At 38.7% G+C, this 23,663-nt stretch overlaps 1 protein-coding gene and 1 long non-coding RNA gene across 3 annotated transcripts in view; both read left to right on the forward strand.

Annotated features, from left to right (window-relative positions):
• The window catches only part of LOC134671750 (protein wech), a 37,272-nt gene extending 19,093 nt beyond the window's left edge, over positions 1–18,179 (forward strand). For both annotated transcript variants that reach the window (XM_063529572.1, XM_063529571.1), the window contains exon 2: positions 14,778–18,179. In XM_063529572.1, coding sequence (XP_063385642.1) covers positions 14,805–17,120 — 2,316 coding nt within the window. In that variant the 5' untranslated portion in view covers positions 14,778–14,804 and the 3' untranslated portion in view covers positions 17,121–18,179. The remainder of the gene's footprint in view (positions 1–14,777) is intronic.
• A 2,838-nt stretch (positions 18,180–21,017) lies between these two features.
• Positions 21,018–23,026, forward strand: LOC134671749 (uncharacterized). The gene is made up of 2 exons (XR_010099270.1): positions 21,018–21,186; positions 21,435–23,026. It is a non-coding gene; the product is annotated as an uncharacterized LOC134671749 (long non-coding RNA).
• The last annotated feature ends 637 nt before the right edge of the window (positions 23,027–23,663 follow it).

A 23,663-nucleotide genomic window follows, 5' to 3' on the forward strand; every position in this document is an offset into this window, starting at 1 on the left:
ATAATCCTTATGATGAAGCCTTTCGATCGGTATGATAAAGCTACAGGGTAATTTTTTTTCTCGTGTAGCGGGTTCTATTCCCGGTTCAACCATGTAATTATTTAAAAATCTTTGAATGCAGTTATGTTTCTTTTTAAAAATAAAGGAATGTCTTGTTTAAGTAAAATGAGCCAGCTTAAGGATTTAAGGTAGTCTCCCCCCAGGGCCCGACTTATCTTTCCACACTGTATATACCTATATGTACTTAACGCCTCACGTAAATGTCACGCTAAGTGAGTGAAAGGTTTAAAACAATAGGTTTTAACAATATAGTTGTCGGTGAATAGCAAGCACGATTATGTAAATCCGCAGTGGCTGACTTCGAAGAGTTCGAAGTTCTTGACTAGAACGATGTTCCGTCCTCTGCTAGTACGATTTCCCTTTTATTATTAAGTTTATGCAGTCCATTACGCCTCTGGGCTATAACCGCGAAAATAATTAGAGACAGAGAAAAATCCCCGCAATTTGCGAATTTCGGTTTTCGCGGTAGCCACTCTGTTCGCGGGTGGCGCGATTCGTACTCGTCGGGCCCAGAACGCTCCCAATGCTAGAGCTCTGGCGGGCCGTATGCTTGTTTCCCACCGACGTAGTATTAAAAAAAAGATTTAGCTTGGTCCGACTCTGCACCTGCATACGGCGGATTATCGAGATAGAGCAAAGCTTTATGGTAACATTCCATTTCTAACTGCAGCTACACTACCGGTACTGAACGCGTCGCTGTCATTGTCAATTTCCATAGTAAAATGAACAGTAGTGCATCGTTGGAAATGGACTGTCACCTTTACTGAGAAAGCCACAGAGTGCATGCAAAATGATGTGGTGGCCCAATTCAGTCCCCGATTAATTAGGTTGAATGTTAAATATAAATAAATATAATATAATAATATATTTATTTATAGGATTATTATAGGATAATTTGACCAAATGCAAACGCTGGTAAAATTTATCAATTTGCACTTAGGAATGCCCCGTAATAAACCCCGCTTATTTACTAAAAACTTACTTCGCCGAATATTTCGTATAATTATGTAACCAATGTATGGACACAGTTAAGTAATCAATAAACCTTAAAGCAATTAAATAAGATCTAGCGACAGTCAGTTAAGTGGGTCGCTTTTAGTACACAACATACACTAATTCATTGGAAATGACATGTAGGAAAAACCGAAAACATGTTAAACGTATTTGCTTTTTTCTGGTTTTCCGAATGAAGTGATGGGTAGAGTGGAGTTCTAAAAGATAAACAATACATTTTGGTTTCACCTCACAAAGCTCAATTTTAGTTACTCTACCAATCTGCTACAGAGTTAACTTGAAAGAGCTCATTTTGAAAATCTCAAATATATTTTTTTGTAATTTTAAAATAAATAGTTTAGAATCAATTTAAGAAAATAACCAAAAAATTACCATTCCCCCCCCCCCCCCCCCTTATCTCCTAAAATACTGGGTTAAAAATTTTGAAAAAAAACCCAAAAAAATCGATCTTTACCTATAGATGACAGGAAAATCTATTAAGGAGCTAGCCCACTGATTAACAGTCCGCCGGACGTTATCGGCCTGTCATTTAAAACAAAATTTTGACAGTTCCGAAGAACTGACAGGCCGATACCGTCCGGCGGACTGTTAATCAGTGGGACCCTTTAGAAATATGCAGTCAAGCGTGAGTCGGACTAATTACTTAGTTTTTGATCCGACCCCTACGGGTTTTAAAGGCAATTCATTCGCGTTTCACATATCAAAAATACATTGTTAAAAATTGGGTAATGTACGGAACCCTTGGAATGCGAGTCGGACTCGCACTTGACCGGTTTTTTATTATCGGTAACGGTATGGTTCTAATGTATTTCTTTTATTTTATGTAGGATCAGGCATTTATTATTTTTCTTGAAAATTTACGGCCCAATATAAAACAAACACGCCGCAGGTACAGGTACGCGTAACTAATTTCCACATTTTCTTTAATGTCCGTTTCCGATTTGTGCTGTGTCTTTTGTTAGGAATTACGAGGTTATTACGGCGATTAACAAAAGACTGGAACAAAGAACAGGCTCCGGGGACGCGGGTGAGGCTTGTGCAGGTAGCAGCCCATACACTTACATTACTTTCTATATGGGTTTCTCAAACTTTACCGTGCGTGGCAAACACGTTACGCGATCATTATTTGCCATTATCATTTCTTCTTATAATAATTTTCAATCCCTGTAATCCGTAAATAACTACAGTAACTTGTTTTGAGTAGCCTCGTAAGACCCCAGCCAATTTTGCGCTTTTGAATTTGGAACTTTCTTTCATTTCATGTAAGAGTTCATAATTTAATTTGTACCTGTACAAGTACGCGGGGACTTACGAGGAGGCTTCTGTCAAAAAGGAGCAGCAAAGCACGAACGTGTAAAAGCAAAACATTGACTTGCTATTTTCTAAATATTGCGATTCATTGTATATGTGTATATACAATTTGGTGTGAAATTTAACTATATTCCGATGATCTCAATTTTTAACCGACTTCCATTTCATAGAAGGAGGAGGTTCTGTATTCGGTTGTGGCTATTTCTTTTTCTATGTACGTTCACCGATTACTCCGACATCCGTGGTCCGATTTGAGTAATTCTTTTTTTGTTTGAAAGGAGCTACCTCCGTGTTGGTCCCATTTTAATTTGGTTCTGTTCTGATGATGGGATCCATGAGGAATTGAGGGAACTCCTCAATTTTTAAAGGCACATGCATGGTGATTTGGGTGTTTTCTTAAGCAACTCGAGCATTTTCTCCCGAAAACCACCACTTTGATGAAGCAGACCTGATGATGATGATTGTTTTGATGATAATGATTTTTTAAATGTAGTATGTTCAGCGATTACTCCGGCCCCTGTGATCCGATTTGAGTAATTCTTTTTTTGTTTGGAAGGAGTTACCTCCAAGGTGTTTCCGTATTATTTTTGGTTCTGGTCTGATGATGGAATCCATGAAGAATTGAGGGAACTCCTCAGTTTTTAAAGGCACGTGTAAAGTGATTTCGGTGTTTTCTAAAGTAACACGAGCATTTGCTTCCGAAAACCGCCAATTTGATGTAGTGCAAGTGTAGCCTTACCACGAGTTTGACATTGACATACTCGCTAAGTTAATAGCGACGCTAACGTCTTCGTAACTTACTTTTTATGCATCTCGCTCGAACTAATATGCCAGTACGAGCGAGATGCAAAGAAAGTAAGTTACACACACGCTAGCGAATAAATCAGTGTCAAACTCTTGGTAAGCTGGTAAGGCTACGGATCGGGGGTTAGAGTTAGAAGTTAAGGGGTCGGGGAATGGCGGTTGAAGGGCTGCTGGTTCAGGGTCAAAGGGTTCACGGATCAGGGGTTGATGCGCTGTGAGGTAGAGTGAGCGGGGGGTTGAGGGATTGGGTCAGTGGCGGACTGGAGGATGGATTTAGTGTAGTCACAGGAATTATAATTTCCCAGACGGACTCGAGAAAATTCCTGATTACATATTTATTAAAGTAGGTACACGAATTTAGTGTTAATCATGATGTTGTTTTTCATTCATGCGTCGCGCTCTGAAAAAATTGAAAAATAAAAACTTTTTACAAAAAAAAGAAAACCGACTTCAAAAAGGATGAAATAAAATATTATCCTTTTTAAGTCTATGCGTTACCAACTGATATGTTTGAAGTCGGTGCCAAGCCAAGTAGTAACAATAGCCGTCAAAAATAATCAGCTTTATGACTATAAATCCCATTAGAACTGTACTGATAACTATTGTAAATGTGTAAGTAATTCTGTCTTTGTCGCCTTTTCATGGCTAAACAACTGAACCACTTTAGGTGAAATTTGGCAAGAACGTAAATTCTTTGAATTGTTTTATATTTTGAAATGTAGTCCTCTGAATAAGGGACGGGAAATAACTCAGTCTCAATCCCACGCTTGCGTGCCGACAAACATAGTACGGACTGTACCAAGAAGGTTATTTGATCGTGTGTTCTGAGGTGTGTTCTTAGGCACAGTCGACGTCCAAGATATGTTTATACTTTTGCACCTTACTCCTTTGTAATAAGACGAAAAGTGTAAACATATTTTTAACGTCGATTGTACCTACAGAAAGTACGTTCATTGTCGTCGTGTAAGGCAATCCAACGTACATCCTTATCGAATCGCACCAAAATCATGGTATGCTTCAAAAGTTGGCTTGGCACCGACTTCAAACATCAGTTGGTAACGCATAGACTTAAAAAGGATAATATTTTATTTCATCCTTTTTGAAGTCGGTTTTCTTTTTTTTGTAAAAAGTTTTTATTATCGATTATCAACAATTTCATTGCTGGAGTACAAAACATAACTTGGGAATTATCCCACGGGATACGAAATCTGAGGGTACGATTTAATTTTCAGATAACAAGTAATACCGGGTGTGGCCTGTAATATGAGCAAAAATTTTAACTGTAATTTTTTTAAATACACTTCAAAGTTTATTCTAAGACGCAATGTATTGCGAATTTTGTTATGTTTAAGGCGTGACAAGCAACGTCAATCACAATGATATGGCGTGGCGATGGCGTCCATTGAAGATATGTAATATGTATTTCGTATGAAAAATAGGGAGTCTAAATACTTCATAATTTTTAAAAGTTGTTGAACAAAAGTGTCACCGTTTGAGGAGTACAATCGATGTTTTAATTATTTGCTCGTGTTACAGGCCACACCCGGTATATCGTATTAAACGTGTAATTGTTCGGATAACAGAGCACTAAAAGCAATAGTCACCGAGGTCACGTTTCAGAGACATTAATATTTTACACGGTTCATGATACGAGTAATATTCGCTCGTAAAATAGTATGTTTACTTAACTAGTTTTGTTTATGTAAAAAGAAGCACAGAAAAAATATAAAGAAAGAACTGATAAGATAGTTGAAATAATATCTTAATTCGGTCGACGGCAAAAGTATATTATATTATATACTTTATACTTATTTCTAGAACACAACACAACTATTCGAATAAGGACTGATCAGCAAGGGTTACATCAATCAACTTGTCAATTTGCAACACAACCCTTATTGGGTGGTTGTTAGTATTGTTACATTACAATTACTTTGACAGGTTTTCATAGAATGACAATAGTCCCGGGCAGTTTTAATGTAAATGGTTTACTAAATGTTTAACGCTTAGCCTGTTTTTATTGCTTCTTACACCATATGCGGGATACCGCTAACGAATGTATGTAGATGCTATTCAAGTAACATACATACATATAAACGTGATGTACAATATTTTTTATTAAATAAAAGATGGGAAAATTAACCGCTTCGGGCAAGATATGAACTCGCGACCTTTTGGAACATCGGTCCAATACTCTTAGACGTTAGACGTATTTGCTTGATAAATTACATGAAGAATTTTAACGCGTTAGATGTCATATCTATCATCAGATTAGACGTAGCGGATTTTTTAAAACACTATTCGAAGAATGACTTAAGAAATCAAAAGTTTGAGTACCTCGTGCATTGCGTCGCGAGCAGGCTGTGCGTGCAGCGTGCACCGGCGCGTTGTGTACAAAAACCGCGCCTGTTTTTGCCACACATCATAGACAAAGCACTGCGAAAGACGCGAGTGACTAACCTCTAGAGAGATTGACTTTTTAATGGTCTGCCACATTAGTCGTAGTCAAGGAGCTGCTTTCGCGTAGATAGAAACGCATAGCTCAGCGACGGGGGATAAAAACGCATACAATGCTAAATTCAAAATACCTACCTATTCAAGCTTTCAGTGGGTCTGTTCACGTCGACATTTAAACGTTGTAAAATGTGACTATGACAAAAACAAAACCTCATAGTGTACCAATTGAAAGTTACATACTACTACATCACTGGCGACCCGGGCGGCTTCGCACGGGTTAACAAAAATTATACACCTAAACCTTCCTCAAGAGTCACTATATTGATAGGTGGAAACCGCATGAAAATCCGTTCAGTAGTTTTTGAGTTTATCGCAAACAAACACACAAACAGACAGACGCGGCGGTGGACTGTCTTTTATAAAGTGTAGTTATTCTGTTCGGTCGTGCTATCATTTTATATTACGTTGTAATGAGGTCACGATGGAGTAGTAAGGCAAGATGGATGGACCTATCAATGGATGGATGGGTATAGATGGATCGATCTGTACTGTAACTATAACTTAGGTGATAAATAAAAGACGGCGTGTGCTGCGTAGTATGTATATTTTTAGACTGATCGGCCAAGCTTAAACCCACCCTCAGATACATTTATATTACTTAATTTATATATACCCCCATATTCAATACCTAACAGACAAATACACAAAATAAAATAAAATATACAGTCAAATACTGAAAAATAAGAGCACATCCACTTTTTTACACGTGAATAAGTCGTGATATATAAAAATATGGCTGTCTTTAACTTTCTATGACTAAACTTTTTGCAGTTCGTCGGTAATATTCATAAATAATAATTATTTACTGGGTGACATTTTTAGGTAACAAAAGATATATGTACGTGATTATACCTACTCATTTCTACGATTACATTTTAATAGCGGCAACTTTGAAATTAAATTAAACTAGTTTCCATACTAGCGATGTGCCGTTACCGGTAAAATACCCAAGGTGGGAAAATTCCCAGTAATGTTACCGGTAAGATTCCCCAGAATCAGTAATTTACGGTAATATTCAAATTAAGTGAATGTCAACATAAGTTGTTTTACATTAAATCATTACTTGTCAACAAATGCATCACACGAAGTGCAAATAATCAACATAGGTTTACTTTTCTAGTAAATTCCCAATACTACTGGTAATTTTCCCAATGTTACTCGGTATTTTACCAATATTACTAGGAAGTATTCCCCTTGTCTGGGCAAGTGGGCGTAGTCAAAACCAGTTCCAGTCAAAACCACTCAATGAATAATACCAGAATTTTAGTAAAACTAAAACGAAAATGTAAAAATCATATTGATTTAATAATAATCATCACATTTTTATTATGAGTAGGTAAGGTGTAGTACAATGACATTGTTTTTATATGTTATTTATTCGATTTATTTTGTTTATTTTCATTTTTTTTAATTCTTTTTTTTATTAATTTATTTTTTTATTTAATTAATTAGTTATTTAATTAATTAATTTATTACATTAATTTATTTTGTTTATTAATTTATATATTTTATTAATTTATTTTATTTATTTATTTTAGTGACAGAAAAACGCCCGCAATTGACGAACTTCGATTTTTTAGGTTATAGCCCAGTACTTACGGGATACAGCGTAATATGTACTACATTGCTTCGCAACTCCGCTAAGATTGAGTGAAAGAGATAGCTGATGCTACGAGTGGAAGAGACGTAAAGATAATTAAGCCATTTCTACATGTTTTAAATTAAATTAATTCAATTGTAACGTAAGCGTTCAAGTACGAGTATATTACCCGCTTTTGGGAATATTACCGGTAAGAATGGTAATTTACTAGTAATATTCCCAAATGGTAAAATACCGGTAATGGTATTTTACTCTCGGCACATCACTATTCCATACAGTACCTAATGTACCTATACAATCGTGTCGGATTGAAATTTAGTATGAATGAAAGGTCAGATTTATTTGGTGATTTCGAGGTTGCTCTCATAACAAAACTGCCGTATTCGAACTTCAAGATATTCACAAGAGACGACACGTACTAGATCCATTCTAGATACGTTATAGTTTAGATACTCGTATCAACTAGTTCTCTTTTGCAGCGCAATTAGGGCAACCAATGTCACTTTTACGTTAGATAGAGTAAGATATCTATTAGATGTGAATTGGATCCCTAAGTCATATCCTGTGGAAATCGTTCAAGAGTATCTCCAGAATCGCGCAAATGTCAAATTTGACAGGATAGATCTTAAACATATCGTTATCGTATCTTGGTGATGTCTAAAAGATATCTAATAGATGTCTATTTCAAAATCCGAATCGGGCCCAAAGTTGCTTACAATACAATCACTTCACGTATCACCAAATAAAACATCCGTATTTTACACAAATTTGACATAACAATTGAAATTTTCCTTATGAGGTTACAGTAGGTAGAGTCGAGTATATAGAGTCAGACCAAGAATAGTCTGCAGCGGATTTGATAGCCCACGCAGTGATAGTGTTATTTTAAACGTCAAACTTCTATGAAATTATGAAGTATAAATGACACTTGCACTGCGTGGGCTATCAAATCCGCTGCAGACTGTTTTTGGTCCGACTCTATAAATTAAGTACATATAGTTTTCTTAAATCTAAAATTCACTTCGGGATACGGAGTCACTAACAGCATTCCTTCTAATGTGGGACTGATACTTATGGTCTCCTGTGACTTCATAAAGCCATGACCCCTTACGGATGTAGAACGGCCTTGTCTTGATGGCGAATGGAATATATTAATAACAAAATACGCCCCAGACCAAAATAATAATAATAATTTAGCCTATATACGTCCCACTGCTGGGCACAGGCCTCCTCTCAAGCACGAGAGGGTTTGGGCTATAGTCCCCACGCTAGCCCGATGCGGATTGGGGACTTCACATACACCTTTGAATTTCTTCGCAGATGTATGCAGGTTTCCTCACGATGTGTGTTTATAAGCGGTGGTGGCCGAGTGGATATGACGCCCGACTTTCAATCCGGAGGTCGGGGGTTCAAATCCTGGCTCGTACCAATGAGTTTTTCGGAACTTATGTACGAAATATCATTTGATATTTACCATTAGCTTTTCGGTGAAGGAAAAACATCGTGAGGAAACCCAGACCAAAAGTATGGAAAAAAACGTTGTTTTTTTATTCATAACAAAATACCTTTAATATGTTTAATAAATACCTTCCAATTTATCGCACTTGTCCTACTTTATACTGTATTATTAGTAGACTAAATAGGGGTAAACCATGTAATTAAACACGTGCATGAATCCCACGGGCTCTTGTGTTCTAAAGTAGTAAAACTAGCAATCGATACCTAATTCAGAATCAGGAGGCAGATTCTGAATTATCAATTTATTATGGTTTTAAACAAAATTTGTTGCATAATGTTTAGATAAATACTTACCTACTTACTCCATATACCAAAGATGGACTAATTACCTACCTAACCATTATATTATACCTAAGAACTGATGTAAAAAGTAATTAAATAAATGCATTTGTATTTGTATTTTGTAATGGTCGCATTTTTATCACCTGTCATGTCATGCGTCACTTTCACACTTACATATTTGTTAGAACGTGACAGGCATGGTGACAAATGATAAAGAGCCGACCATCTTATCCCCACAGCACGGATATCATGGTCGCATTTTTATCACCTGTCATGTCATGCATCACTTTCGCATTACATATTTGTTAGAACGTGACAGGCATGGTGAAAAATGATGAAGAGCCGACCATCTTAGCCCTACAGGTTTTGACACGACCTTTAAGATGGCTTGCGCTGATTGGTGCATGCGAAATGAAGTGAAAGTCGTACGAGAGACGCGCCAATCACCGAGATGATCTTCAACTCGTATCAAAACCTGTAAGGCTAAGATGGTCGCATTTTTATCACCTGCCATGTCATGCGTCACTTTCGAACTTACATATTTGTTAGAACGTGACAGGTATGGTGACAAATGAATAAGAGCTGAGCTGACCATCTTAGCCCTACAGATTTTACGACCTTAAAGATGGCTCGCGCTGATTGGTGCATGCGAAATGAAGTGAAAGTCGTACGAGAGATGCGCAAAATGATCGGCAAAGGACGTATCAAAACCAGTTCAAATCCATAATGAATTGTTAAATTTGCCTAGTCAAGTAGTGATAAAAACTATATGTATGTCCTTTCTCGGGCCTCAAACAATCTGCATACCAAAATTCATCTAAATCAGTTAAGCGATAATCGTGAAGAGGTAACAGACAGACAAACAGTTATATTCGTATTTATAATATAAGTAGGGATTAGTAGCTTACAATTACAATGCAATCTTATAGCACTATCAATACTATCATGGTACCAGATGGCGCAGCGTGGGTAGACCCCCCCACAAGGTGGACTGATGACCTGGTAAAGGTCGCGGGAGTCCGCTGTATGCGGGTGGCGCAAGACCGGTCATTGTGGCACTCTTTGTGGGAGGCCTATGTCCAGCAGTAGACGTCCTCTGGCTGATATGATGATGATCATAGTATAGAAGCCGAAGGTGGCCAAAGAAACCTCGTGTCAGATATCAGTGCATTGTGTGTCTTCTGTCTGACACAGAATGTAATTTGGACTCGTAAGATAACAGGCCGAATGAGATAAGCATTTCAACACGCGGTGCAACCCGCCGCGCCGGAGAACCTGTGTTGATTTCTAATGATAACGAAATAGCTCTAATTATGTTGTCGCACATAATGGTACATTATCGCCTAGTAATATTTTACCATCATGTTGATTCCGAAGAACATTTTTTAATACCTACCTTTACCTACAAATGTGTAGGTAAACTTACTTTAAGTAATTTGTACTTTAAATATTGACCTAATGGTAAAATGAAAATATTTTAAGTACCTTACTTACAAGGTCATGTAGTTTGAAAAGATAATGAAATCCATGAAATTTTAAAGAATATTATGCAATACAAAAAATACATTTATAGCAACAGCTCTTATTGACCGTTAGCAAAATAGTGCCCATTAACTTTTCATATCACTATGTAAGTTCCCCGATCTTAGGTTAGAAAATCTGTCTAAGTATTGCTATTGTGTCATACAAATCATGATTCAAAAAGCTTTATAAGGTACGAGATAACAATAGTTTAACTATCCGTATTTTACTGGCATTATGATTTATGACGTATTGTCGACCGGATCCAAATATGGTAAATAGGTTTCTATACTTTTTGTTCCTACGCACTGACTCTTAAAACTTAGTGGGCAATAGATAATTTTACGGTTTTATTGGTACATATTTATTTAGTAGGTACGTTGGTAACGTAAAATGTATACTTGTTGTTAAGATTAGTTTGTCATACGAAAGTTTGTATTCGCTTGAGCATTTTTTACCTGCAGAACTATTAGCCCGGCCCTACGAGACAGGCAATACCTACATCGATCGAGATTTTTTTCTCTGACATATAAATACCTATGTTAGAATACTATGTGATAGACTATACTAGCGACCCGCCCCGGCTTCGCACGGGTTAACAAATTATACACCTACACCTTCCTCAAGAATCACTCTATTGATGGGTGAAAAACGCATGCAAATCCGTTCAGAAGTTTTTGAGATTATCGCGAACATATAGACAGACAGACGCGGCAGGGGTTTTATAAGGTGTAGTGATTATAGTAAAGTTGGAAGTCTTAAAATAGAAATTAAATGAAACATCACAATCGTGCGTAGCTTTGCCGAGCGTGTTTCCGCCCTTGTGGCCTAAACCGGATCTCTAATTATCTTGTCTGTATGGTAGGTAATATTACTAGTATTGTTTGCTCACTGGCCTCCTGCCCGGCTTCTCTGTTAAACCTAGTATACACGGTCCTTTATATATTACTTTCTCATTCTATAAGATAGATGCATTGGGCCCACTTGCACCATTCCACTAACCCGGGGTTAACCGGTTAAACCTGGAGTAACCATGGTTACCAGTACAATTTGACACTGGGTTGACGGTTAAACCGCTTAACCCCGGGTTAGTGGGATGGTGCAAGTGGGCCTTAGGGTGGTATTGTGGTATTCCACCTAACCAATTTCTTTGTCTTCACTCTCTAATTAAGCAAAACGTGAGACGCAATACACATATTGTACAAATAAATTGAATAGGTGGAATACCAACCTTATGGCTCCTCTACACGATGGCCCAGCGCCGGACACTCCAAGGAACGCAGTTATGCGTTAGAGGGAGCAAGTGATATTGCTATCTCATTCAACCGCATGGCTGCGTCCCTTGGAGTGGCCGGCGTTGGCCCATCGTGTAGAGGAGCTATTAGCTGCGTTCTGGTCTGCTTTTGCAGGGTTGTGAGCAGAAGTTCTAGTAGTCCTATTCACAAAAGGCGTTTTTATAACCGCGTCTGAACTTTGTATAACTTGAACCCTGGTTTCGTAAAACTTATGCGAAATCCTAGGCGAGGCTTTAAACTGGTCGGGGGAATTGTTTAGGTAACACTATGTTTATTCATATATGTTTTGGCTTATTTACACGTGTATTGTGTACTGAATACCATGCATTGGCGATTTTAGGAAGCTAATTATGTTGTTGTTGTTGTAAAAAATTACTACTAAAAAAAATATATTGTTAGACTAATTCTTAAATTATCTGTTTGTATGCTTTCTAGTCAACATAGTAGAAGTAGAGGTGACCAGGTGAGGTCCAAGTTCAGTAACCAACTAGATAACCGATAAAAAATTGAAGAAATTGATAAAAGTGAATAGGAAAAGTCTGGTTTATTAATTTTGAATAATGCTCAATTATGCTCATAATAATATATTCCCTGAAAAATACTATTGGTAGGGTAACATCGAGCACACTGCTGGTCAGCATTTTGTATTAAAATTGTAAAAAATATTGAATTAAAAAAATCAAAATTTTACTCGATAGAGACACATTTTAATGTCTTTAGGTAGAGGCAGCACAATTAACTTCCTTCGTTTCTAAAAATATAGATACAAAAAAAAATAATATAAGTTCTTATGTAATTGTTCTACCTAATAACAAATTAAAAATCTTCTAAAACGTATACAAATAAATCTGAATCAATTAACAACGATTATAATAATATATATGTCTCTAATAATATTATATGTATAAAAAATACATTTTTTTTGTATGACAAATCCGGGACTTGTTGATAAAATCCTTCCCTACATCTATTTCATTACAAACGCACGGATCAATAAGAGAAATGTATTGCTATAGCTATAATAGTATTGTGGCATTAGATGGTAGGGCCCTTCGGAGCTAGCATCGATTTTTGGCACCCTCCGTGGCGCGGGGGCGCCAAGATGGCGGCCGGGCCTCCGGACCTGCCTCAAGTCCCGAACCATCCCAAGGTCACGTCACATGCTACCCGAAATATAAAATATAAAGCCCCATCTCTTTCTTACAAGTGGGGTGGAACATGCTGCATCTTGTTCTCGCGGTGAAATGTGGGATTGCCTCCCATCAATAGCGATAGGCCAGGGTTGACAGATTGATGTTGGCTGTAAACATGACCATGGTCAATATGCAATGGTATTATTTGGGGTAGTGTCAGATGAGTAACAAAGCAATTGGTTATACCGGGATTTACTGGATACTTGCTATTAAGTTATACACTGAGAGAAAAATCATCACCAGGAATTAAAAAAACAGTTCTGTACTGGGGGAAAAAATGAATTTTAGTAATAATTATGGACTTCTCACTATTTCTGTAAAGTTTATTTTCTTCTACAAACAGCTCAGTAATCCCAAATATAATTTCATAAACAGATAATAGAAATTGCAAGAACTAATAGAAATTGCAAAAGTCAATTTGTTCGGTTTGTTCCTATTAGTTAACTCTCCTTGTCACCGGATTAAGTTTATTTTTGTAATTCTAAATTCTAAGTGTGTTTTTGTTGTACTTTTCTCTCAGTGTAATCTGAGCTTAATATTTTAAGCCAAGCAAAACTAAGTGCTTTCTACAAGTCCCTATATGATACCATTTTCTTAAGAATAGGTATAATCAATACCTATCCTAGTTTATACTCTAGTACATTTTTTTCCAATTGCAGTGAAGTATATATTTTATACTTTGTAAAATAAAGAATTACACCTTACCTTTGTTGTTAAAATAATGTTTACGAATTGTTGACTAAAAGCTGAATAATACCAAAATTATTCAACAAAATACAGTACCTTTTATATTAAGCACCTATTAATCACTCCATCAAAAACATGTTATCTACTAAACAAATTGATATAGTACCTTTACTAAATTGTGTTGTCTTCAATACAATAATCAAATACAACTCGTCTGTCGGCAACCCTAATCATAGTAAACGCTCTTTATCTATATTATGGAAAATTTTGGAATGCGACATTTACTAACACCGTCCCGCTCTATCGCGCGTGATTATGGCCCTTTCTCCCTCTAGGGTCGCTACCTACGAGGGGTAGTGGTATGGGAGTGCACAAAAGATTTGGGATAGATTTTTTTCGCGAACTGCACTTTATGGAGTGGCACAGTGCACCCATTACAGCCGACCGGCTGGCACGCACACACGCACACTATTTTTTTAATTTTTAATAGCAAACAGTTTAGTTAGTGGCCAGTTATTTTGTGTAATGTCGGCGCGGTGATAAGTTGACAGTTCTACTTGAACTAGTTATTTTTGTTGATCGTGTAAGTGTAAAGTGATACCGTGTTCTCATTACTTCACGTTTGGTTTTTGTGAAATGCTCGTTTTACTATTATGTGTCGATTTTGGTTTAGGTTAGGAAATTATAGGGCACGTTGGGTAAAACAGCTATTTTGGGGGATTCGTGATATCACTTATGTATTTCAAGTAGTTTTCCATACTTTTAACAATTTCCATAGTAAACTCAAACAATTGGTCAACAATATCATGAAGAAATAAGTTAGGTATTTATTAATCTATGACAATATTTACTCAGAAAAGCTTAGTAATTCCAACATGCGCCCGAAATAGTTACCTAGTCTATCTAATTCCATGAAAAAGCCTTGTTCTGTTTAAAAATGGCAAGTGCTCAAGTGTTGTCCTGTATCTGTTACAGGTCTAATGTCGTGACGTGTCCGGAGCCATGACGTCGTTCGCGAACATGACGCAGGCGCTGGGCGCGAGCCTGCCCGCCGCGTCGGGCGCCGGCGCCGGCGCCGCGCACGCCGAGCCCGAGGACCCGCTCGCCATGACGCACATCATCTGCAACCTGCTCGAGAACATGAACAAACCGCACCCCGCCACCTCCGCCTCCATGCCCTACGACATCTGGGCGCTGCCCTCCTGCAGCAGCACGCAGAACCCGAGCGGTCAGAGCCGTGAGTACTCGAGTACTAACTCCACCTCGAACAATAACAACCAACATCACTCTAAAGAGGACAACTCCAGCGGCTCGCCCGGCACCTCCTCGAGCGTGTCCATCACCTGCTTCCGCTGCGAGGAGCGGACGCCGACCACGCGCTGCCTCGAATGCAACGATCTATTCTGTCACGAGTGCTGCCACAGCGTCACCTCCGACTGCCAGCTCAGGGAACACACTCTGCTCCCTATCCACCAGATCTCGCCCATCGGCGTCCGACCCAACTCTGTCAACAACGAGAAGGAAGTGTACTGCGAACTGCACGGTGACCCTGTCAGATTCTACTGCGAGGCTTGCGTCGTCTTCATCTGCCAGGAGTGCACACTGTGGGTTCACAAGGACCACTGCTATACGCCTATCAAAGGGGCGCTCGACATGTGTCGTGTCGGTGTTTTAAGAGCTATAGAGGATACCAAAACGGGTACTAAAGCTATTAAGACTGCAATAGATCGTGCGGTAGCCATGTCGAAGGCGTACGAGAAGGAAACCGCTGAGGCTAATATGAAAATAAGGAAGGCGATGCGTTGCTATGCGCAAGCTATCGAGGATCGCGAGAAGTATTTGCTGGATAAAGTGGAAAAGCTGCGCCAGGCAAAAATGAACGAACTGACTGACCATATGAACACTCTGAGAGGTATTTTAGCAGGTCTTGCACACACAAACGAGACATTGGTGCGCAGCATGGACTCGGAGGGCCTCGACTTATTCATGGCCAAAGAAAAAGGCAGAGCTCAAGTAGACTACTTCTCGTGTATGTTTAAAAACATGTATATGACAGAAGAGCGGATTATGTTTGTACCTCCCAACTACGATTTAGTAGACCAGTTGAAGAGGCAGTGTGATGTGCAGTCCGCCCCGGCCAGCGCCATGCACACCCTCAGCTCCGTCCCCGCTCTGCAGTCTCGTCAGTCTCTCCTGTCTTTACAATCAATGCAGTCTGCTCAGACTTTTCCACCTTTAACATCATACAACATGTCGTCTACTAATACCCTGAGATCGTTGCCTGATTACACAAGGTCTACAAATTATTATGATCATAGCATTTCGTCCAGTATGGCATTGGATTCCAACTTGCCTCGAGGCATCGGGCAAGCTATTCCGGGCTACTGGATGTCGGTGACAGTCAGACCCACGAGAAGTCCAGTTCCCGGGGTTCCCATGTTTTCATTCGGCAGAGAAGGCCAGGACGAGGGACAGGTGTCCCGACCTTGGGGTTTGTGCGTTGACAGAGAGGGCAACATCATAGTTGCAGACCGAAGAAATAATCGCATTCAGATCTTTAACAGCCGTGGAGAATTTAGAACAATGTTTGGTTCCAAGGGAACCGGCCCGGGAGAGTTTGACCTGCCAGCAGGCATCACCACTGACACATACGGTCGTATTATCGTAATTGACAAAGACAATCACCGAGTTCAAATATTTACTTCCTCGGGAAATTTCATCCTCAAGTTTGGTTCCTTCGGCAAGGAATGTGGTCAGTTCCAATATCCCTGGGACGTAGCCGTTAATACTCTGGGCAACATCGTCGTGACTGACACGCGCAACCACCGTATCCAACTTTTCACCAGTGACGGGACTTATATCACAAAGTTTGTGTTCGAGGGAGCCAACCCCGCCAAGATGCTGAAGGGGCCTACGACTCCTAGAGGCGTGTGCTTCACCACATCGGGCAACATCATCGTGTCAGACTTTGAGAACCATCGTCTGCTGATGGTGGATCCGACGCTTTCCAAAGTCCTGCACTGCGTGGGGCGAGAGGGGTCAGGCATAGGCGAGCTGAACCGTCCGTCGGGCATCGTGACCGACGACGACGGGCGCATCATCGTGGCGGACTCGAAGAACCACCGCGTGCTGGTGTTCACGGCGGAGCTGCGCATCCTGTGGGCCGTGGACCTGAAGAGCCCGGGGCTGGACGACAAGGACCGGCCCAGCGACGTGGCGCTCACGCCCGACGGCTACCTCGTGGTCCTCTTCGAGACGCTGCCCGACACCGCGCGCGACATCTCCTCGCACGGCAAGCAATACATCAAGGTATATTAATCTATATATACATAGGTATTATGTTTACACTAGCTGTGACCTAAGGTCGACCATATTCTATTTTGTTTTGTTTAAGTTGTGATTTCTTTGATAACGTGCCAATTTTATTATCCATTGGAAAGATCCGATTCGAGCATAGCTTGTCCGGAAACTTAGCATTTGCTCATGAGAAGTATTTGCAAATCAAATTCTCCTTAAAATATTTTGTTAGATGTTTGGTTACCATAATAGTCATTTGTTTTTTGATATCAGCATTAGACTAGTCTTTAAGGACCAAACGTACACGATGTAGTAGCAACTTATTATCGGTAGCCGTCAGTATCCATAGTCTACTCTAACCTAGATGTACCTACACCAAATTCATAGTCGGAGCACTTGCATTATGTCGATTACGCTCTGTCCGATTAGTCTTACGATTTATAATATTGATAAGGAAAAAAAAACTATAAATCGTAAGGGATGTAAAATCACAATGTGATGTAAAAGATGTTTTTATGTGAGATAATTTAGAAACTTAAAAAGTATTTTTCCAAAATGTTAGGTTTGCGTTTTTAACTTGGTTAAACTACTGAATACCGATGTTAGTGTGTTTTCTTACGCTAAGTTATTCACATTTTAGTTTGGTAGGTATATTTCAATATATATTTTTATTGAACGCTGTTATTAGAGCGCTGAGAGCTGTACTAATTGGCGTGAAAGCTGCTTATTTCTCAACTACTTCTAAATTATTATTTAGACGATTTAGAACGCAGGGAAGCGTAGTATTATTGTGCAAGAAAATCAATGCAATAAACTTTAAGACTGACTTTAGAAGACTGTCTTAAAGAGCCGGGGCTCTTGTGTGGGCCCCGGGGCGCCCGCGGGCGCGGACTGCCGCGCGGCGCCAGAGTCGCCATCTAACGCGCGTATTATTAATTTGAATAAGTATCGTGATATTTTTATTTCATGTTTAAATTGAGCAAATTTTTCGTTTAAAATCTAAATGTAGTAAAATTTGAGACTGCGGCTAAATTTATGTAAAACTTACGTTTGAACGCGTACGAAGAACTGAAATATGAACTGAATTACCGTAGCGTTCGACTCAATATTGCAAGATCGTCAGTTGTTACAACGTGCAACACTTTGTTAATTCATTTCATTTGTTATTTTAGTTTGTGGAGGGTGTTGGATTGGTCCGCTAGTTTCTATACAAACATAGGTACAAATAAATAAGTGCGGTGGGGGGTATAAGTCCCTAAATAAAAGTAACAAGAAGACTTTGCTGCTGCTGACTCAAAATTGACTGCCTTAGGTACATTTTGCAATACAAGTCAAATACTATCTAGTAAAAATTAAATAAAGGCTGTTAAAGTTTTATGTGAACTGAGAAGCAATTGTCTAGGCTTTAATTGATGTCGTAAATATTTTATGACTTACCAAGAAACGGGATAGTAAAATCTTTCAGCAGTAGGTATTTATTATACCAGTGTTTGTTCGTTAGTTATGGCTAATAATTTACATCATTGTTAATTATTATAACACGGCCATACGCTTTAACTGGTACATATATCCAGACAAAACTCCTGTGCCCGTGGGTACTTTTAGCAGCCGGGAGGGTGTACTTTTTAGTTTTTAGAAGTGACAAATCGAAACACCTTTCGCGCTTACGCAATAAAATATTTATCAAAACGGCTTTAGCTTTATTGACATTCGGAGTGACATGCTACTCTCTCCTAAAAGCGGTTGTAACTCTGTGTCTATACAGTTTGCATAGAAGCTAGCGACCTCAGAGACTGCTTTCTTCGAATAAAATGGTTAAACTGGTTAAAGGCACTTGAATTTAATATAGGTAATTTATAGCTATTCTTCTACAAATTAATTATTTTTTAATTAGTTAATTGGGTGGTCTTATACAATCAAAATTGTTGTATTAGGTTAAATATTGTAGCTAAATTTTTGCCCTAAAATTCTATGAATTGATGCATAATAAATTAATTATTAGAGATACCCACTTCGATGATATTCAATTTTAACGCTGTGTTCATTCGATAATTATGTGTTCACGTAATCTAATATAAGTTTACGTATGTAGTGTCGTGTTGAGGCATGGTGTAACTGTAAAGGGTTGATCTTATAAGAGCTTCGTTTGTACGTGTAGTTAAATCCAAATATACCTACTAGGAGCGCCTTCGCCCGGCGCGTAGCTTTTAAGTAGAGCGTAGAGTTCGCTTCGCCGCTATGGGAATATTTTACTATTAATCCGCATATTATAAAGGTTTCTAGTATCAGTCTAATTGTCAAGTAGGGTGCCATATCGCGGCAGATAACCGCCGTACGGCGGCGAGACGTTACCTTATATCATAATAATGCTTAATAGACAAAGTAGTTAGATTGTACTGTCCATGAATCCCCAAATACGAATTGGTTGTATTAAGACCTTTCTAGCTAGAAGATATATTTTAGATCTACTTACCTACTCATTAGAACAAAGCCTGAATAATAGTAATTGACGTTCGCGATACGAGCGAACTTTTCATGGCTCCTTGACACAATGGGCCAGCGCCGGCCACTGCAAGAGACGCATTTATGCGTTAGAGGGAGCAAGTGATATTGCTATCTCATTCTACCGCATGGCTGCCTCCCTTGGAGTGGCCGGCGATGGCCCATCATGTACATGAGCCATCAAACATAGATGTAGAATTGCTCTAAAACTTTTAGGTAAACTAGGTTGTAAAAGTTGAACTAACTTTCTCCCTTCGTACTTAGGGTTAAATTAGGATAATTAATTAACATTGAGACGTTCATTGACTAATCTGGTATATAAGCCAATTGGTAGGCAATTGTGTGACGCTAATTCAAGCAACAATTTTCTTGTGATGCGACATTTAGATTTTAATTATTGAACTGATTATATTAAGACGGCGACTAAAAAGAGAGTCTGAAACTTAAATAACTGCTTAAGGGTCGAAAATTGTTGTTTGAAGAGAAGAGAGCGGAGCGGCCGCGTTGGGGCACTGCCACGAAATTACAATTTAGAAATTAGTTTTTCTTCATCTCTATTGCTCTTGCTGTATTTAAATGACTTAGCATGGATCACAGACAAGACATCCTACAAACTGAGCATAGTAGCTCTACCCCCTTTGCCACAAATACGGTAGTTTTACTCCATTTTCGAGTCGAACGTGTCTTTGTGTGACGTCCGTGTCTTTGAACGGACCAATCACGGCACGGGACGGGCTCACCTCGTCCCTCGCACCCCCGTATTTTTGGCAGCATCGGTTTCATGGAATATTTGCTCTAAATTCCGTCTAATGGGATGGATATAAACGAATTTGGGAATTGTAATTCGTCAGTAGTGTCGCTAGTGTCTGTCTGTAGTGTAGTGGTGTGCGTGCAGTGTTTGCGTCTTAACGAATTGACAAATTCCGCTAATGATATAATTATTAATATTTTGTTTTCATATCAGTGATAGGTATTTTTTTGTTCAGTGCCATTATTAAAGTATTACGTTATTTTAAAAATAATGTGCGGCATGAAATGCATTTTTTAATTAATGTATTTTCGGAGAGTAATTCCTTTTATGTAGAATTCAAAATGATTTTCTTCGTAAATTAATATTTAACAACGAATCTCATATTTTCATGAAATCACAGTTGTATGTAAAGATCGATTGGATTTGCAAAGCAAACGCCGACAGCCATAATGGTGATGTACTGATTACGCGAGCATTCTAAGAATGTTGCCGGTCTGTCATAATGACAAAACGTAATTTATAGTACAGCTTGGCAAAAAACAGTAGAAGTTAAAAAGCGGCAACATTGTTGTGCGTCCCGTTCGCTTATATAAATTGGTTTGAAAGGGACGACACTACAGTGTTGCCACTTTTTAATTTCTACTCTTTTTTGCCAAGCTGTGGTCGGCCGGTCGGCAGCCGCCGCTTCCTTCGCCATCTTGTAAACGCATGCAAGTGAAGCACCCACATCAAACGTTTATGCCAATATCGATTCAATAAACTCAAACCAGACGAAGATTACAAACTGGTCAGTATTTAAATAATGACATATTGCTGAATGCTAGTGAATCGTAAGTCAATCTTCATCTTTTATCTCTGTCTTTAGGTATTTAAAGAAAAGTAAACAAATAATTTGTACTTTCGGGTAGTTATAACATTTATTGGTTAACCAACCAAATACAAAACCGCCTGGATCAGTCACTGAACGACCTGACTTTAACCTACATTATTTGATCATGTAATGTTTTCATTCATCTACCCTCAATTGGCTTAAGGAGCCATTTGCGGGTAGATTTTGTTTACTTTTATTTAAATACTTAAAGATATAGAATATAACAAACTATAGCGTATTATAAAATATTGAAAGAACAGCTCACAACAAGGTAACGTTTAATTTGAGTGGTTCACGTTGCGTGCGGCGAGGCGCCGACACCCGAGACTAGCTTAGCTGGGAGCTAACGAGGCATGACTTCATTTAAAGCACCTTTTTATTTGGCTTGGTTATGTTTTTTAAGATTTTTTTTTGTTACTTTCCTGAGAATTGCGGTAGCATCGAATATACACGTCGCTTTAGAAGTATGACTGCATTATGAATAAATAAAAATAATTTGGTTACGCTTGAAAATTTTAGCAGTTGCAATAATTTCCCGTAAAATGTTCGCGCAAAGTTAACCGTTTCATTAGGAAGGATGAGAAAGGCGTGTATGTTGGATGTTACCGCAACCAGGAGAGATTCTGTCGCGGAAGGCGACGCTTACCTCCTTTGTGAGACCTGCTAGCAGCTAGCAATAAAATTGTGGTTTTGTGATAAATACAATAAAATTGACAACTTAATAATTAAATAATTGAAACGTAATCATAATTTTTGTACAAGTTTTTAATGTTTAAAAAGAACAGCAATGTATTCAGTACATGTGTGACTGCGGGGAGACGCAACTGCATATTTGATACGTTTACGAGATTTTAGCTAATTGTATTAAGCCATTTTCGTGCTATTTTTGTAATGTTAACTAGGCGCTTGTGTTGTGTTAGTCTTAGTGTAAATTATATTCATTCCTCTCCTGTTTATGTTTCGTGTGAGTCCTATATCGAGGGCGCCTATCTACTCGATCGGGTAGCCGTATTCATTTAAATATTGAAAACTCATTGGGATACCCAACGTTCTCGTGGAGCGAATAAAGATGACATTTCACAAGTCACGCAACGCGGGATTTGAAAACGATACCGCTTTGAAACGCGGTATGGTTTCCAAGGCTCGGCTTAGCGTTGGCGGTCGAGAGTTCATCTGTAGTCCATCGTCGCTCTTTACCATCACAATCACAAATAGGAGAGGAATGCAATGGTCGATAATATCATGTGTTACTGAGATAAGTAGTATTTTTGTACACGGCCGGCGGGGGCGCGGGCGGAGTGTGGCCCCCGCGAGGCGCTAGTGTGTTCAAGTTAATATTATAACCGCATCTACCTCACTTGTAAAGCATTGAAGACTGATTGGAATTAATGTAACGGTGGTCAGATCACCGCTTAGAAGTCTGTTGTCTACTGATACTTTACGCCCAAAAATTCTACTGTGTGCTTTACAATTTAAGATATCAGTTTCGTTTCTACGTACATAGTATTATTGTAATTATTGTGCAACTCGTGCATGACGTGGTGGACAGCAGCCTTTTCTTTTTTTATATCTATATCTTACGTTAACTTCGGTAATACTGTTGAAAGAAGACTGAAATTTTATAAATGTTCCTATATTTTAATTTAGTGCTACCATATTTCGTTTACATTATTTTACCCTTTCGGTAATTATCATTACATTCTTATCTTATCAATTGTATGTGACGCTATATAATGTCATGAAATTTTTGAAAATTTTAATGGAATTTTGTATGGAAATTTAATAAAGTGATTGATAGAACAATGGCGTTATCATTTCATACATATGTAAGTCTTGCATTGAAAATTATTAGGTACCTGCATAAAACCTAAACGAAAAGACTAATCTCTATATTAATTATGTAGCATGTGATGAACGAATACACTGCCACAAATCTCATAGAGTTAAACCAAGAAAAGTCTGCAGTGATGTTGATAGCCCATCACGCAGTGCAAGTGTATTTATCCATCATAATTTCATAGAGATTTGACGTTTAAAATAACACTTGCACTGCGTGGGCTATCAAAATCACTGCAGACTTTTATTGGTCAAACTCTAAACACAGAACCAGTTTTTTACTTACTATTAGTTAATTAGTACAGAATTTAACCGCGGGTGGCGCAAGACCGGTCATTGTGGCAGTCTTTGCTGGGGGAGGCCTATGTCCAGCAGTGGACGTCCTCTGGCTGATATGATGATGACAGAATTTAACAGATGAAGTAGATATGACAAAAGTTGATGTTTGACAGTTTAGTTAGGATCACTAAGGGGTTGTGCACAAATCACGCGAGGTGTTTTCGGCTACTTTTTTAACCCCCCTCCCCCTTGGTGATATTTGTTGAGGTTTTTGGCTACCCTCCCCCGCATAACCTCACGTGTATTTTTTTGAAATTTTTCCAAC

Source organism: Cydia fagiglandana, chromosome 16 (assembly GCF_963556715.1).
Source record: "Cydia fagiglandana chromosome 16, ilCydFagi1.1, whole genome shotgun sequence".
Taxonomy (NCBI): Eukaryota; Metazoa; Arthropoda; class Insecta; order Lepidoptera; family Tortricidae; genus Cydia; species Cydia fagiglandana.